The 16,168-nt window shown below is 43.4% G+C and overlaps 1 protein-coding gene across 1 annotated transcript in view; it reads left to right on the plus strand.

The window, feature by feature from the left end:
- LOC306941337 (pleckstrin homology domain-containing family G member 1) overlaps positions 1-12,145 on the plus strand; it is an 87,156-nt gene extending 75,011 nt beyond the window's left edge. The window contains exons 7-16 of the mRNA XM_079526754.1: positions 858-989; positions 2,848-3,030; positions 3,741-3,836; positions 4,585-4,671; positions 5,528-5,648; positions 5,745-5,806; positions 6,040-6,228; positions 6,835-6,954; positions 7,050-8,895; positions 9,085-12,145. Of these exons, the coding sequence (XP_079382880.1) occupies positions 858-989; positions 2,848-3,030; positions 3,741-3,836; positions 4,585-4,671; positions 5,528-5,648; positions 5,745-5,806; positions 6,040-6,228; positions 6,835-6,954; positions 7,050-8,895; positions 9,085-10,040 (3,792 nt within the window). The 3' untranslated portion in view covers positions 10,041-12,145. The remainder of the gene's footprint in view (positions 1-857; positions 990-2,847; positions 3,031-3,740; positions 3,837-4,584; positions 4,672-5,527; positions 5,649-5,744; positions 5,807-6,039; positions 6,229-6,834; positions 6,955-7,049; positions 8,896-9,084) is intronic.
- The last annotated feature ends 4,023 nt before the right edge of the window (positions 12,146-16,168 follow it).

A 16,168-nucleotide genomic window follows, 5' to 3' on the forward strand; every position in this document is an offset into this window, starting at 1 on the left:
TCGTTTTTTTGTTTTGTTTTTTCTTCAGAATTGCCTCTTATATCTACCGTATAGTAGCTTCTCCGACACCATGGGACACTCTTCCGCTGTGGTCCGTGAATGAAATGTTTCCCCGCCGTCCCCTTCCATTATAAGCGTGATCTTTGGCCGCGTTTTTATCTGAATTGAGGCTCAGGTTGAGGTGATTGAACAGAACATCATTAAGAAATCGATGCTACCTCGCGGTTACAATATTAACACTTCTGATGACTTTTAAAGTTACGATCGCCAGATTAGTTATAGGCGATTTTGCATTCCGTTCATTTTGGGTGAATTTCGGGTTTTTAAAAGCTGCTACGGGCAGCGGTGATGGACATTAGACTGAATCGTGGGGGGCAGTAAATGGGTTTTAAAGGACACATATGCACACTTGCATGCATCCAATCTCCCAAAACATTCACGTCGCCCCCATTTTGCGTTCCCCTCACTGGCTTCTGGTTGCTGGGCAGCAACCAGAAGCCAGTGAGGGGAACGCACCCTACTAAACACAGGAGATGGTTTGCAAGGCAATCAAGGACATGGCATGATTACAGTGGAGAGGCCAAATGCTTAGACAATATTTGGTGCCCTGTCTGTGCTTGTGCTTGTACTGTGTGTGTGTGTGTGTGTGTGTGTGTGTGTGTGTGTGTGTGTGTGTGTGTGTGTGTGTGTGTGTGTGTGTGTGTGTGTGTGTGTGTGTGTGTGTGTGTGTGTGTGTGTGTGTGTGTGTGTGTGTGTGTGTGTGGGTGTCTGCCTTTTTGTCTTTCTGTCCTAATCCTAAAGGAAAGTGTTAACACCCTGCTCTCTCTCTCTCTCTGCGTGTGTGTCGTGCCGTGCAGGAGATAGCCAACCGCATGGAGAAGGACACAGAGACATATGAGGTGGTGCAGGAGGCCATTGACACCATGCAGAGAGTGGCCTGGCACATCAACGACATGAAGAGAAAACACGAGCACGCCGTTAGACTACAGGTACTGAAATCCGTCTATATTAACACTCCCATCGCCCAGGACGAAGTCCTTTCTATTAGTAACGCCCGACGCCCAGGACGAAGTATTGTCCAAAAGACGAAGTTTATTGATATGAGAATGGATCGCATGGCTCTATAGCCCAGGCGCGCCTGCTAGAGTAAGAGTGAGACGTCATCGAAAAACTCCCTCCCCTGTTTAGCTGATGAAAACGAAAATCTTAAAACGTTCATAACTCGCGATCTAAATCATCCCGTCTTTTTATGAAAAAATATCCTGTGTTAGACGGCACTCCGTGACGTCAGCTATGTCAGTGACGTCACATACTAACCATAGCAACCATGCTCACCTGTGCACGGACACGTACACAGGTACACAAACATACAGACAAAGCTGGTTGTTGGAGTGGTTTGCACCACTCAAAAATAGCCCGGCACCAAGTGCTGCACTACGAGCTTGTATGAGTCTACAGGCTTCCGTCTAAAGGCCTATTCATAGTCCATTTTTCGGTGAAGAGGTGACCACCGAAAACTACAACATGACGTCACGCCACGGTGGTCACCGCTCACACAACACATCTCTCTGTTTTTTACTAACCACGGAAACAGTGGTCACCTCTTCACCGAAAACTGGACTATGAATAGGCCTTTAGGCTAGCAAACAGAGCTTCAACACGCTAGAGAAGGAACAGCAATGTCCGTCCTAACCTATGTGACTATGAGTACCAGTAGGGGCAAAAGTGGCGCTGTTGTGAAGAAAGAGAGATAGTGTTGCACTGTTGCCTGCTAATTACACAGAGAGAGAGAGAAAGAGAGAGAGGCAGAGGGAGAGGAGAGGAGAGCTGCACCACTCAGTTCACACGGGTGTGATTTTTTATGTTAATGTTTAAGTTATCATATTACGGTAAGAAATCAGCTACCCCGGAGTTCTCCTATTAAATGACCGACATGTCATTGCCGAGCCATATCTCTGGTGGAGCTAAACTTCCAACTGAAAAGAAACTTAAGCTCTGTACCGCAAGAGAAGTGTGTACTAGCAATACCCTCATTTTGCATCTCAGAGATTTGCTGTGGCTCAAATTATTTCTGTGATGAAACAAAAATCTTTGCAAAACATTTGTATACAGCCTCACAAAGAACAACGGGTTTAAATGACCCGGTCCCTCTGATCCTCCCCACATCTTGCGCAACGACCTAGCGTTTTCCACCAGGGCTAATGAAGGCCTTGCATAAGGACGACACATAAAAGGGAAACTTGTTTCTTTTATCAGCTGGGAGCCAGAATGGCCAAATGCTACAGGAATGTGTGTGGATTCTGTGGAAGCATTTACTCAGACTGTCTGGAAAAATGGGCGGGGCTAAATGTTTTTGTGTTTTAGTCTAGTTTTTTGGTCTTTTTTTTACTTTTTCACTTTTATTTTGCCTTTGATTGATTGATTGAAGAATTTATTAACAGTTTGCAGAATTACAGTACATTTCAAGCACAAACTCAATACAAAGGCTGTTAACTGTGAGTGGACGACCCAATTAAGCATTACACTTGTTTCCAACAGGGTCCACCATGTTCAAATCATCAAAACATTTAGAGACGTACAAATAGACACTTCTATAGACAGAACAGGAATTCATCAAAAGACATTGTTCTTTTTCCTGCCGTTCAATTTATAGTTTCCATGTAATTTCTGTCCAATCAAATTGAATTACTTTAATCTCGGTTTTACATTTAAGTTAGAAACTTTAATAAGCATCTGTTACTTTCTTTTCATTTGTCATCTCTCTCTCTCTCTCTCTCTCTCTCTCTCTCTCTCTCTCTCTCTCTCTCTCTCTCCTCCTCTCTCTCTCTCTCCTATTCTTCTCTGTAGGAGATCCAGAGCCTGCTGACCAACTGGAAGGGCCCTGATCTGATCGGCTACGGAGAGCTGGTTCTGGAGGGGACGTTCCGGCTGCAGAGGGCCAAGAACGAGAGGAGCCTGTTCCTGTTCGACAAGCTGCTGCTCATCACCAAGAAGCGCGAGGAGTCCTACACATACAAGGCTCACATCCTGGTCAGTTCACTGGACAACGTTACGCACCATGAGCACTTTATATATCGTTATATGTCCAGCAGGAACCTAGCGAGATCTCCAAGATCACAACATTATGCAGTTTTTTGTTGTTTTTTTTTTACATTTGAAAGTGTGTACAGTTGGGTGCCACCGATATTGTCCCTTATCATTTGACCCATTTAGGCCTGACCTCAAAATTTTTAAAAATCCTTCTAAATCCTCCAGTTTTCTGAAATAAATATTTTCACGATTTTTCAAAAATAGCAGACCTACAAAGCTCGTAGCGCGCCACTCGGTGGCGCGCTATGAGCTTGTAGATCTGCTATTTTTCAATAGCTAAATTATAACATAATGTTTAAAACACCAAAAGGGGTTCCCGCCCAAAATGGGTTAACTGTCCTTTTGCGCAGATCACGCAAACCTCAGCAAAAAGAAAAGGACAATATCGATGGCCTCCAACTGTATATCGTTGATGTCCAGCAGGAACCTAGAGAGATCTCCAAGATCACAACATTATGCAGTGTTTGTTTGTTTTTTATTTGAAAGTGTGTATATGGGATTTATAAATATTTCACCAATGCAAAGTATTAACAAGAGCTTGTGTTGCGAGTAAATAATAATTACATTTATGGACATTTTCGCACGACAGCGACAATATACTCTGTATGTTATTTTTCTCACCCTGTCCACCTGTGCTCTCTTTTTTGCAGTGTTGTAACCTGATGCTGGTGGAGGTCATCCCTAAAGAGCCGCTGAGTTTTAGCGTGTTCCATTACAAAAACCCCAAACTACAGCACACAGTACAGGTACAGTAAACACATATTTAAATATGCAGTGTGCATAATAAATGAGACCCTTTACAAAGCAAGCGCACAGCATAACAAAAGTCAGTCAACTTACTGTCATTCCCTGTACAGTAGTCTAGTGCAAGGGTTCACAAACCTGATGTCTCCATGGGAACCAAACTATAGTGAAAATTGCTGATTGGCTTGTAAATCACCTATTACTACACTACTTACGTTATTTTTTTTATTAATGGCATTTCTTTGATTTGTTTTTTTAATTCATGAAATTCTCTTGACAAAGGTTTTGAAATGTCTTTTTAATTATTATTATTATTATTATATCTTTTTTTTAACTTTTTAAAAAATATATATAATATATATTTTTATAATGCCGTGATCCATACAAATGGGTCAAACATGGCTCCCAACCCTCTGTTGGGGAAACAGTGGTCTAGTGTGTAGATGGATAGCTGCAAAGCCGAGTGAACAAGAGTTCACAGGTGTGTCTTTGTTGGGTAGACTGGCCAAGTGCTCAGACACGTCGACGTGTTTAGGGTCTAATGTCAGCCCTTGTCTCGTAACCACAGGGTTCTGCAGAAGCGCCCGAAGAAGTAATCTGTGTTACATAAGGAAGCCTTAGAAGAGCAGAGCACAAGGGCATGTTCCAAATGTTTTTCAGGCTAATCTCCTCATGATCGTTCTCAACGTCTTATCGTCTTCTCATCTGTGTTGTGTCGTGGTGGTCTCTTTTCTTTTCTCCGCCCCCCAGGCCAAATCACAGCAGGATAAGCGCATGTGGATCTTACACCTGAAGAGGCTGATACTTGAAAACCATCCGGCCAAAATCCCAGCCAAGGTCAGCGGTACTTTCCATCTCTGATGATGTAAACAGTTACATAGTGGGAAGTGCTGTAGCCTAGGTTTTTTCAGATGGTATGAAGAAATGAAAAAATCCGCACACCAATTGATGCTCCCAAAATATCTTACTGGTAGGTAACGTTTCGGGCCGCAGCCCTTCCTCAGAAGGTCTGAGGACGGATCAATTGCAGATTTTTTCATTTCTTCATTGTGACTTTTTTTGTATCCAGCACCCAGCCTATAGGTTTAGATGTGTCCTTTTTGACTGTTTATTCAGCCTCCTCTACTATTTTCAGATGGTATACCATAATTATTCCCTGCGCGACATGCGCACGTTTAGGCTATACGCTCGCACGTGGTCAATCTATGAAATGATTAGCAGACAGGATACGCCTTTTTTCCCGAAACTTCGGCACGATATACTACGTATATAGGGCATAACGGTAGACTACACCACTAATAGTGGGATATTTTGGAACTATCGTAGAATGTTGCCCGCTGTTTTGTTTCCTCTCTGCTACTGTTTTTCTGTCCTTTTTTTCCTTCCTTTTTTCCACTCTCCATTACAAGTACATTATTAGTAGTATAATGTTTGCGCAGCTGTTGTCTTTGTTTTTTTGGAAAGGTGGAAATATGATCACTTTGGCCCAAAGCAAGTTGTTGAGGCGGCTCATTGTACAGTGCATTAAAGGCTTTACAGTGTCAAAACATGAACATGGATGCATGAAAACTAATTTATCATTATTTGGCTGACTGAAGACTGTACTCTGGTGCCCTCTAGTGTTGAAGTGCAGAGGCATTCCGCATGCTCACCACTTCTGTCTTATGCCCTCTTCTATTATCTTAAACCCTAGGCCAAACGAGCCATTCTGGAGATGGATGCCATGCCAGGTTTTCAATACAGCCCCGATGGTGACAAAAAGGGCTCCCCTCAAACAAAAGAGGGCCCTACTCCGCGTAGATCCCGCAGGAAAGGTGAGACGCCAGCTTTCATTCCAACAGAAGAACAGAACACTTTTTGTCCATTGATCAATGATCACTCATCATTACATTTCTCACTCCTTCCTCCAGAACCTCTGTCCAAATTACTGAAGAGTCCAAAGCAAAGCGGTGCCAACACAGACGGTCAAAAGGTGAGTTGTGGATTGAAGATGAAGGACATAGAAAAATGTTCAAGGTTTTTTTTTACATTTGCACACAAACACACATGTAACACACACACACACACACACACACACACACACACACACACATTATATCATTTCAATATAGGCATTTAGCAATATAATATATGTAATATATATTGTGTATATACAGTATAATATAATAGGCTAATAATAAATGCTGTAAACTCATTCCTCTACAGCGGACGAGTCTTGGTGCCACCCTGCTGTCTCCGGTGTCCCAGCTGGCTCTGGGCACTATTGGTCGTAGTCGCAGCCTTATCAACCAATCGCAGGAGTCCCTGGACCCTGGTGACCACTATGACCACAGTGACAGAGAAGGGGAGGAGCCACATCAGCAGGACGCTGACGATGAAGACGACAGTGGCCTGGTGAGTGAAACCTGTGTCCACAATGATTGTGACTCAATTAGACTTTGACCAAGTCCAGTTATACTAAGGGAAAGCCCCACCCCCACAACATCCAAGGGTCAATTAAAACAATGGTTAAAGAAATAACCAGTGGCCTGGGCCGTGGCTCAGTGGTCCAGCCACCTTGGCCGGTAGTCCGAGTCTGGCAGTGTGCTGCGGGTTCGACTCCCGATCCCGACGGCCTTTACTGCATGTCACCCCCCCCATCTCTCTCCCCCATTTCCTGTCAGCCTACTGTCTGTCCCTCTATAAAAAATATAAAATAAATGGCGAAAGCCGCAAAAAAAAACATTTAAAGAAAATAAAAATAAATAACCAGACCACTTATAATATTTTATAGAGTAGTTATACTCTAGTTAAGCTTTGTAAGTCTGTCTGTTTTAATGTTTTGGAGATGTCCTACGGATGGAAATGAGCTTACGCTAAATCCGGCATATTTACACTTAATCATGTGTACAGTATATGTACTACATAAATAAACTTCAGCATTGTCCTGACCAAATGAACAAATAAAGTAAAGTCTCTTAAATTGAGTGTTTCTGTTAAGAATGTAACTCTGTTTTTCAGGGAGGAGGCAAGAGGCTGCGAGTCCCTGGTAAGGGCAGCAGGAAGAGGCTGAATCCTCAGGCATCTGTCGATAGCATAGACCAATGGAAGAGCTTCAATATGAGTACCTCAGACCTACAGGTAGCTATATTGGTATATGCCTGATCATTACTAGGCAAAACATTCAAGTTCTACCTTTTAGCATTCATTCTGATGCTCTTCACTCTTCCTTTCAGAGAGCGAGAGAGACTCTAGTGAACCACCCGCCACTCATCAGGACTCCTCACGTGATGGAGGACGTTCCCGAGTCCCCACATCCCTCGCTAATGGTCCCAGGAGGCGAGCAGTCGGTCAGGAACATCTGGGCTGACCACAGCGCACGCAGGGCCATGTTCCCCACACGCCAGCGCACCATGCAACCCGACGACGAGGAAGAGGATATCTACCAGATGTTCGTGCCCACCGAGCACAGTGTGATGGAGCCGGAGACGCCCCCGGCGCCATCGGAGGCCACCTCCTCGCCCAGGTCGGCCAGGCCCTGCAGCTGGCACGTGGAGCAAGTGCCCACCGTGCAGGTAGACCCGCCGCCCAGCGGGGGCAGAGTTCTGCGGAGGGCGAGCAGTGCGGGGGAGAAGGCCACCGAGGGCCGACAGAGCCCTGATGACAGCCAGCCCCATCTCGCCGACCTTGAAGTGATCCACACCGAATCATCCAGCAATGAAATCTCTGGGTCATCCTCTGCAGAACAGCTCACGATGGATGATATTGAGAACGTTTACGACAACATCAGCTATGAGGACCTAAAGAGCATGGGGCTCATCAGGAGGGACCATGAGGCGCGGAAGGAGACCTCTAAAGACACACAGGGTGCCACGGTCAAGACAGGAGGGGTACATGATGTTCCAGGGGTCCAGGCGGCAGAATCTAGGATAGAACCGGACACTTCCTCAGAGAGCAACCGGTCCTCCACACAGGAGACAGAACCGTTTGGGACATGTGAGCTCAAGATAGTGGAGGAGGAAAACATCTACGACACCATATGTTTCAGGGAACCACCACCAAAAGATCTGAAGGGAATTAGTGACGGGAACAAACAGGAACAACAGAGGGACAGTCTGCTGGCTTCTGAGCCAGACCTGACTGAAAGCCTCGGAGGGTTCGTGTCTGAGGAGAGCCTCCATTTCGGGGACTTTGAAGAAACGGACCCCTCTCATCCTGTCACGTGTTCGTCAGAACCAGACTATTCCTCCTCGTCTGCTTCAGAGACATTTTCTCAGCGTTCACACGCCGGCGACAAGATGTCGGAGCAGGTCGACGAGATCTGGAACGACCTGGAAAACTACATCAAGGTCAACGAGAAGAAAGCAGACCGGCTGCCTGCCGCCTTCCCTGTCAGCAGTCGGGAGTCGCCGAAGAAGGCACCTGCAGCCAAGAGCAGCCCTAAAAAGAAACCTTCTGAAGTTTTCCCCCAGGCGTGTTCGTCCCCTACCAAGAGTCTTCCATCACATCAACCTGCTCCCCCGCCCATCTCTACAATGCCCACTTTCAACATCCCAGTCATCAATTTCCCTGAGCCCCTAAAAGGCATCGTAGAAGGAGAGGACAGCGGTCTCCCTCCCCCTCCGCTGCCTGTCACACCTGGTACTGTGAAGAGCATGCGCACCAGACTGGCCCGTCTCAGCAGCGGCAGTTTCCGCCTGGAGGACGAAGATCTGGTAGAGCTTCCCCAGAGTTCCCCAGTCGCCCCACAGAACGAGAATTCCCTCAGGAACTTCCATAGCCTGTTTCCTGGGGAACTGGTGGGCCTGAACTCACCCCTGGCTTCCTCCTCTCTCCTCCTGGGTGACTCTGAGGACCAGGATAAATCCAAAAACCGCGTGTTCCTCATGGCGCGGCAGTACAGCCAGAAGATCAAAAAAGCCAACCACCTGTTGCGCATGAAGAGTATGGAGCCAACCAACCAGCTGCTGCGCATGAGGAGTATGGACCCAGGTGACCCTTGCAGTCGGTCCAGGGCTGAGAAGAAGCAGAAAGACCTGGCAGACATTTTAGAAGAGAAGAAGCAGGGAGGCGCAGCCATAGGTAGATTTCAAAAATTGTATGGTTTCTCACAATAATGTACACATTTTAACTTCTTATTAAGACGTGTTTGGTTCTCCAAATTAAATTATCAGTGTTATGTTTGAGGGATTAAGACATGGCTTAACTAAATTGTTTGAGAATACAATGTATTTTAATATTTAAGAATTAAAGTGATTCTTGCTTCTCCAGGTGCCAGGATAGCAGAGTATTCCCAGCTCTATGACCAGGTTGGGTTCCAGACCTCCTCAGCTCAACAGGACAGCCACTCAGGCCTGCCCTCCTCTACCTCCATGCCAGAGTCCTTCCTGGAGGAGGACTGGCTCCATTCCACCTACAGCAACGGAGAGCTTGCCAGCTTCATGTCGTTGACCAGTGAGGCTGGGGAAGCCTGTGCCTCTTCCACCCCCCAGCGCAAACTCACACCCTCCTCTTCCGACCCTGCCTTCAAGACCCTCCCTCCCCCTCCCACCACGCCACCGACCCAGAGGTGGAGCGCCTGCGTGCCGACGTCCAGCGACAAAGAGGAGCACGTGTACAGTTCCATAAAAAGACATCCGACCTTTAATGCCCCCTCCTCCTCCAACTCAAAGACTTCCCCCAGTCGTTGTAAGTCAGTCAATGCTCTGGGCGACCGGCAGCAGGACATGGACAACAGCGGCTTGTTTGGCTCGATCACCACTGGAACTGCTCCGGCACTGTCCCGCGAGAGACTCCACACCCCCAGTCTGGGCCGGGCCGGACGGCAGAGCAGCCTCCCGGAGCGGTCCAGCCACGGGCAGCCTGAGCTCACCTTGCAGGACAGTCGGCAGGTGGTGGTGTTGAACAGGGCCTCTGCTGTGCTGATGGCAACAAACAATTACCTGGCCAACTTCAGGGACAACGATGACGATGATGACTACGTGGAGATCCGCTCTGAGGACGAGAGGGAGCCAAACGGGCTGGCCACGTTGGATCAGAGCCGGGGACTCGTTCTGCAGTCCCAGAGTCTGCCATGCACGCCAGCGCACTCCTGTCACCCGCTGAGCTCTCTGGAGCGGAAGCAACTGGAGAAATACTTATGGAGCGAGCCCCAGCAGAGCCAGCCCAATATTGTCCAATCACTGAGGGACAAGTTCCATTGTCTGAGCTCCAGCAGCTTCGCCTGACCAAGTGAAAGCCAAACCTGTATCAGCTTAGCAATAATACAATAAATTACAAAAAAGGGACTCTGCAGCTCTGCCTGGATGCCTGTGCCATTACTAACACAGCAGAATACAAGACTTACTAATTACTGATACTACACAAATGTGATGCTTCCCTCAGAGCAATTCCTTTGAGTGCTGCCAGATTATATGTAGAAGCCTGCATTGTTACATATCCTTGCTGTTACATGGCTTCTGTAAAACATGCAATACAGTTACTGCCTGACCTTCACACGGTCAGAGTAGCACATGCCAAATCCTGCATGTGAGCTGCCTTAGCACTTCCAATATCAACTACCTTCTGTGTGATTTACCGTAAGGGTTAAATAACAGGTGGAAAAGGTTTATGCAGTCCTCTTCAACTGATGTTGGATCATGTTGTCTCCTTTACGAAGTTTGACCCCAGTGTACCTCGATTTTGAAACAAACCCTTAAACCCTTAAATTACCATTGAGATTATTTTAAGCATTTTTACGCTGCTAGTTAATCTTAACCTGTATAAGAGAGATGCTCCTTGTGTCTAATTTTCAGTGGTAGCTAGCATTTTAAATGTTATAACACTGTCAAACAATTCAAACGGGCAGCTTGAGAAATCTGCAGTTTGCTACTCAGGATAGAAATGTAGCAAAATCTATTTTACAGCTTGGCAATAATGCTAAAACAACCAATGCAACTTAAAAAAACAACAACATTTAGGTTATTATGAGATCCTCTCGATTGAATATAACTAATAATGGGCATGTACAAAGTTGTGCTATTTGTTGTCAATGGTATTGCGCTCCAACACCTCCACCATCCATAGGGTGTCATGCTTTAAAATGGATACAAGATGTTGATCTTTCAGATCTGGTAAGCGAGGTAGGACTTCATATTTATTTTGAATCGAGTAACTCAGAAATGTTTTTGTTTTAAGATAAATCGGTCCCGGGCTTCCGTCGAAAAAAATGAAATGTGTATCTCAACATGAGAATGTTTCTTTTTTACTTTGTTGTTAAAGTGTGATTTCACCTATTCTTGTTTAACCTGTCTATTGTGAGGAGGATATGTGAACATTTGTCATAAAAGCACTCAATGTGTTTTGTGTCTTGAGTCTCTCTAGACACTGGTAAAATGCCACCAACAGTGTATGTAAAATGACACATTTTATCTAACATTGTCGGCAAAGTTGACCTTTAACAGGGACCACAGAGGAGCACATTAAGGAGTATAAGTTAAACCACAGTACTGTATTTGGTGTACTTTTCTTTTTGTTTTGTTTTTTCCAAACTCAAACAAATAGACTTTATGCTTTGTTTACTTTTGTTTACTTAATGGGACACTCCCTACTGTCACACTACTGATACTGCATGCACACTATCCCCGATTGACCGAATTATGTTCGAATTCTGAACAAAGTCACAGTTGGTTCTCAATTAAATTAAATGGTGTTCACAAACACACGTTAGTTGTTTCAATTTTCCCCTTGAAGTAAACCCAGTATTTACAACCAACACTAGTTCATGTTGAACAAGTCACTTAAAACATCATATTTATTTGAAAGAACGGATCCCAGCCCCATTTCACTGTTAGCACAAGTTTGTAAATGAAAGTAAAATCTATTTATTAAAAAAGGCTGTTTTTATTTGGATGCCGGGGCACTTGCCAAATTTAATTAAAATACTGTGAATATTATCAAAAATGTTTTATATCACACACTGCAAAGTTGGAAATGCACAATTCACCGTCTAATGTTCAGTTCAAGAAATATGCATCAAAGACAACTTAAGAATATGAAGTATGTTTCTTTTTATATTTTCATTGTACATGTTGGTCCTCTGTTTCACTGGTGGGGATTGTCAGTCTTCATTGACTCTTTTTTTTTGCACTTTTCTTTCTTTTTTAATTTACATTTTACCTGTAAACACTTTGTAAAGATGTACATTTTAGGAAAGTTATTCTTGTATGCCATAGGTATGCTTTATAATGCTTTAAATTTAAGTTAAGTGTACTGTATTTTTTTAACTGCCTAGTTGTCATTGCTCAAGTACACAATGTATTGGAGGTAATAAATAAATTCAAGTTTAAAATCATTGTCAGATTATGTTGCCATTGATTATGAAAGTTCTTGTAAATATTGCATCTGATTGAGCATCCAACTGCCACCATTTATACATTTTTCTTCTAGAAGGGAACACAGGTGACACATTGCCAGAGCCTCAAAAGTGAGCCATGATTATCAAATGAGAGGGCAAAGACATATATCATATTATATAGTTTATAGGGTTAATATAAGTTAATTAATGTATGATAACCCTTCCACAGGAATAGCTTTTTCATATTTATCTCACATTTTGTTGTCTTCACCTATATACATTATAGGTGAATAGGATGAAAGAATTTAAGAAATAGTTATGAAAAGTCCACAGTTGATTACTTAACTTGAAGACAATGATTTATTGTATTACGAGTTTTATGAAATTGTACATTTAAATATGCAAATTAGGCATATAATTAGGAAAGTGTGCCTGAATTTGCATAACTTTCTAGAATCGAAATCAGAAAATTGGATAAAGTGTCAATGCGTCAATAAGCGTCCATGGATAAGTCAACCATCTTATTTCATATTGATTACATGTTGGAGTCAAAAGGTTTCATACGAGGGAATATTAAATATATGTATCGCTCCATAAATAAGAAAATACTGTGAGCAGGCATAAAGGAAACACGTTTTGGTAGCCAAATTCGAGTTTATCTTTTGTTTAACTTGTACCTTTTATACACCTCAAGTCAAAATTAACATATGAGTTTGTTTCATCAAGTAAGATGAGTTAGTTATGTGGAAATGTATATGGAAAGGGCACCCTTCATGTAAGTAATCAACTGGGAAAGTCTCATGGTGATAACTATTTCTTCTTTTTTCATCCTATTCACCTACCATGTACATTGTACAGCATACGTGAAAATAACAAAATGTGTGATAACAAAATATGAAAAAGCTACTCCTGTGGAAGGGTTAAATTAATTTACTTATATTGACCCCTCAGGCTATAAACTATTGAATATAGGTATGGTTTTGCACACATTTAATAATGAAATCTTCATTCAGGGACTGTTAAAAACCATATTCTTGTGGCATCTATATAAGCATTCAAAGGCGGCAGTGTCACGGCTGTAGGGACTGTAATGGAGCAGTCCAGGTAGGTACTAGGTAAGGCAAGGCAAGGCAAGGCAATTTTATTTATATAGCACCTTTCATACATGAGGCAATTCAAAGTGCTTTACAGAAATAAAAACAAATACAGAGTGCAACAGTGCACTTAAAAAATAAACAAAGATTACAATAGACAATTAAATACTGTAAAATAACATTACATAATTGGCATATAAATTAGAACAAATACTCCCACCTTTGATTAAAAGCCCAGGCAAGACCTAGCTGTTATTAAACATCATTAGGATAGGCAATGTTAAATAAGTATGTTTTTAAATTAGACTTAAAAACAGCGATGGTTGGGGATTTCCTAATGTAACCTGGAATATTATTCCAGGTTTGTGGTGCATAATAGTTAAATGCTGCTTTCCCATGTTTTGTTCCAACTATGGGATGAACAATTAGTTGGCCAGCCCCAGATTACCTAAGTGTTCTAGATGGTTCATATGGCTTCAGCATGTCTGACATGTAGCTGGGCCCAGAGCCACAAACAGATTTATAGACAAGTAACAACATTTTAAAATCAATTCTCTGGGATACTGGTAGCCAATGTAAGGATTTTAGAACTGGTGTAATATGATCATATTTCCTAGTTTTCGTCAGCACTCTAGCAGCAGCATTCTGAATCAGTTGGAGTTGACGAAGAACTTTGTTTGAAAGTCCTGTGAGCAGACCATTACAGTAGTCCAGTCTACTGGAAACAAAAGCATGTATAAGTGTTTCTAGGTCTTGCTTGGACATAATTCCTCTAACTCTTGCAATATTTTTAAGGTGATAATAGGCAGATGAAATTACAGTTTTTATATGACTGTTAAAATTTAAATCTGAGTCTAGGTCAACACCAAGATCTCTCACCTGACTCTAGACTTGGGTATAAGAGACCGCGATTCAAGGTGAGAGATTACACTCTGTCTCTGATTCTGTGGTCCAAAAACAATTATCTCAGTTTTATCTTTATTTAATTGAAGAACATTTTGCCGCATCCAATCATTGATTTCCTCAATACAACGACAGAGGGAATCAATAGGACCATAGTTAGTTGATGTAACTGATATGTACATTTGCGTGTCATCTGCATAATTATGGTAATTTACTTTGTTATTGCTTATTATATGTCCTAGGGGAAGCATATATAGATTAAATAGGAGGGGTCCTAGAATGGACCCCTGTGGAACCCCACAGGTCATGGCCATCTGTTTGGACACACAGTTTCCAATAGAGACAAAGTATTTCCTATTCTGAAGGTATGATTTGAACCACTGAATAACAGTTCCAGAGAGTCCCACATAGTGCTCTAATCGTTGTAAAAAAAAGTAAGTAGCCTTGCCGAGCCATGAGGCCCATAGGGCAGGAGCCTATCTCCTGTTTCTGTAGCGTGAGGCAGCTTGATGTACAAGTACACCCCCTGGACATGACGCTAGTATGTCGCAGGGACTTACCCCCAATCCAACCCTTGATGCTGAGTGTCAAGCAGGGAGGCACTGGGTCCCATTTTTAGAGTCTTTGGTATGACCCGGCCGGGGATTGAACCCCAACCTTCCAGTCTCAGGGCGGACACTCTAACCACAAGGCCACTGACCACAGTGTCAAACGAGGCACTAAGATCCAGTAAAACAAGAACAGACATTGGCAGAATCAGTAGGATTGATTGATTGATTGATTGATTGATTGAAGTATTTACAGTATTTACATTAACAGTGTGCAGAATTACAGTACATTTCAAGCACAACTCAATACAAAAACTGTTAACTGTGGACGACACCATAAAGCATTACATTTGTTTACAATAGGGTCCACCATTTTCAATTCATCAGAACATTTAGAGACGTACAAATATACAATTCTATATAGCCAAAAACATACATACATACATACATACATACATACATACATACATACATACATACATACATACATACATACATACATACATACATACATACATACATACATACATACATACATGACAATAAATGACACCACATCAAACACCACATCAAACATGAGGTGGATGCTGGCAAATACTGCGGCATGGTCATGCTGGACCTCCAAAAGGCTTTTGACACCGTGAACCACTCCATACTGGTTAACAAGCTAAAAGCAATTGGTTTCGATAGCACATCAGTGAGCTGGATGCAATCCTACCTGGAGGGGAGAGAACAGATGGTGGAGGTGAATGGAACACTGTCCCCCCCCCTCCCAGTGAGCTGTGGCGTTCCACAAGGGAGCATACTAGGGCCTTTACTGTTCCTAATATATGTTAACGACATGACTTCAGCTTGTGACTGCAACTTGTTCCTGTTTGCAGATGACTCGGCACTGCTAGTCTCGGACAGGAACAAACTGCAGGTTGAAAAGGTCCTCAGCTCTGAACTCGGTAGAATCTGCACCTGGCTCGCTGATAACAAACTATCTTTAACTATCTAAAACTGAATCCATTCTCTTTGGCTCTAATAGTAATCTCAGCAAGGCAAATGGCTTCTTGGTTAGAGTGGGTGACAATGTTATCACACGTAAAGATGAAATTACCTACCTAGGTTCCATCCTGGAGGCTAATCTTTCCGGTGATAAAATGGCCACCAACGTAATCAAAAAGGTCAACCAAAGAACAAGATTCCTCTACAGGATCTCCTCACTGGTCAACAAAAACACCTTGAAGACCTTAACAGGAGCCCTTGTACAAGGTTTCTTTGACTATGCATGCACCTCCTGGTACCACAGCACCTCAAAGGCCCTTACAACTAGGCTCCAAAACTTCCCAAAACAAACTGGTCAGGCTCCTACTTGACCTCGCCCCCCAAACCCACCTCACCCCTGCCCACTTCGACAGGCTGGAATGGCTTAGGGTCGACGACAGAGTACAGCATATTGCAATGGGTCTGGTCCACAAGATTCGATACAC

Source organism: Electrona antarctica, assembly GCF_951216825.1.
Source record: "Electrona antarctica genome assembly, chromosome: 17".
Lineage (NCBI taxonomy): Eukaryota > Metazoa > Chordata > Actinopteri > Myctophiformes > Myctophidae > Electrona > Electrona antarctica.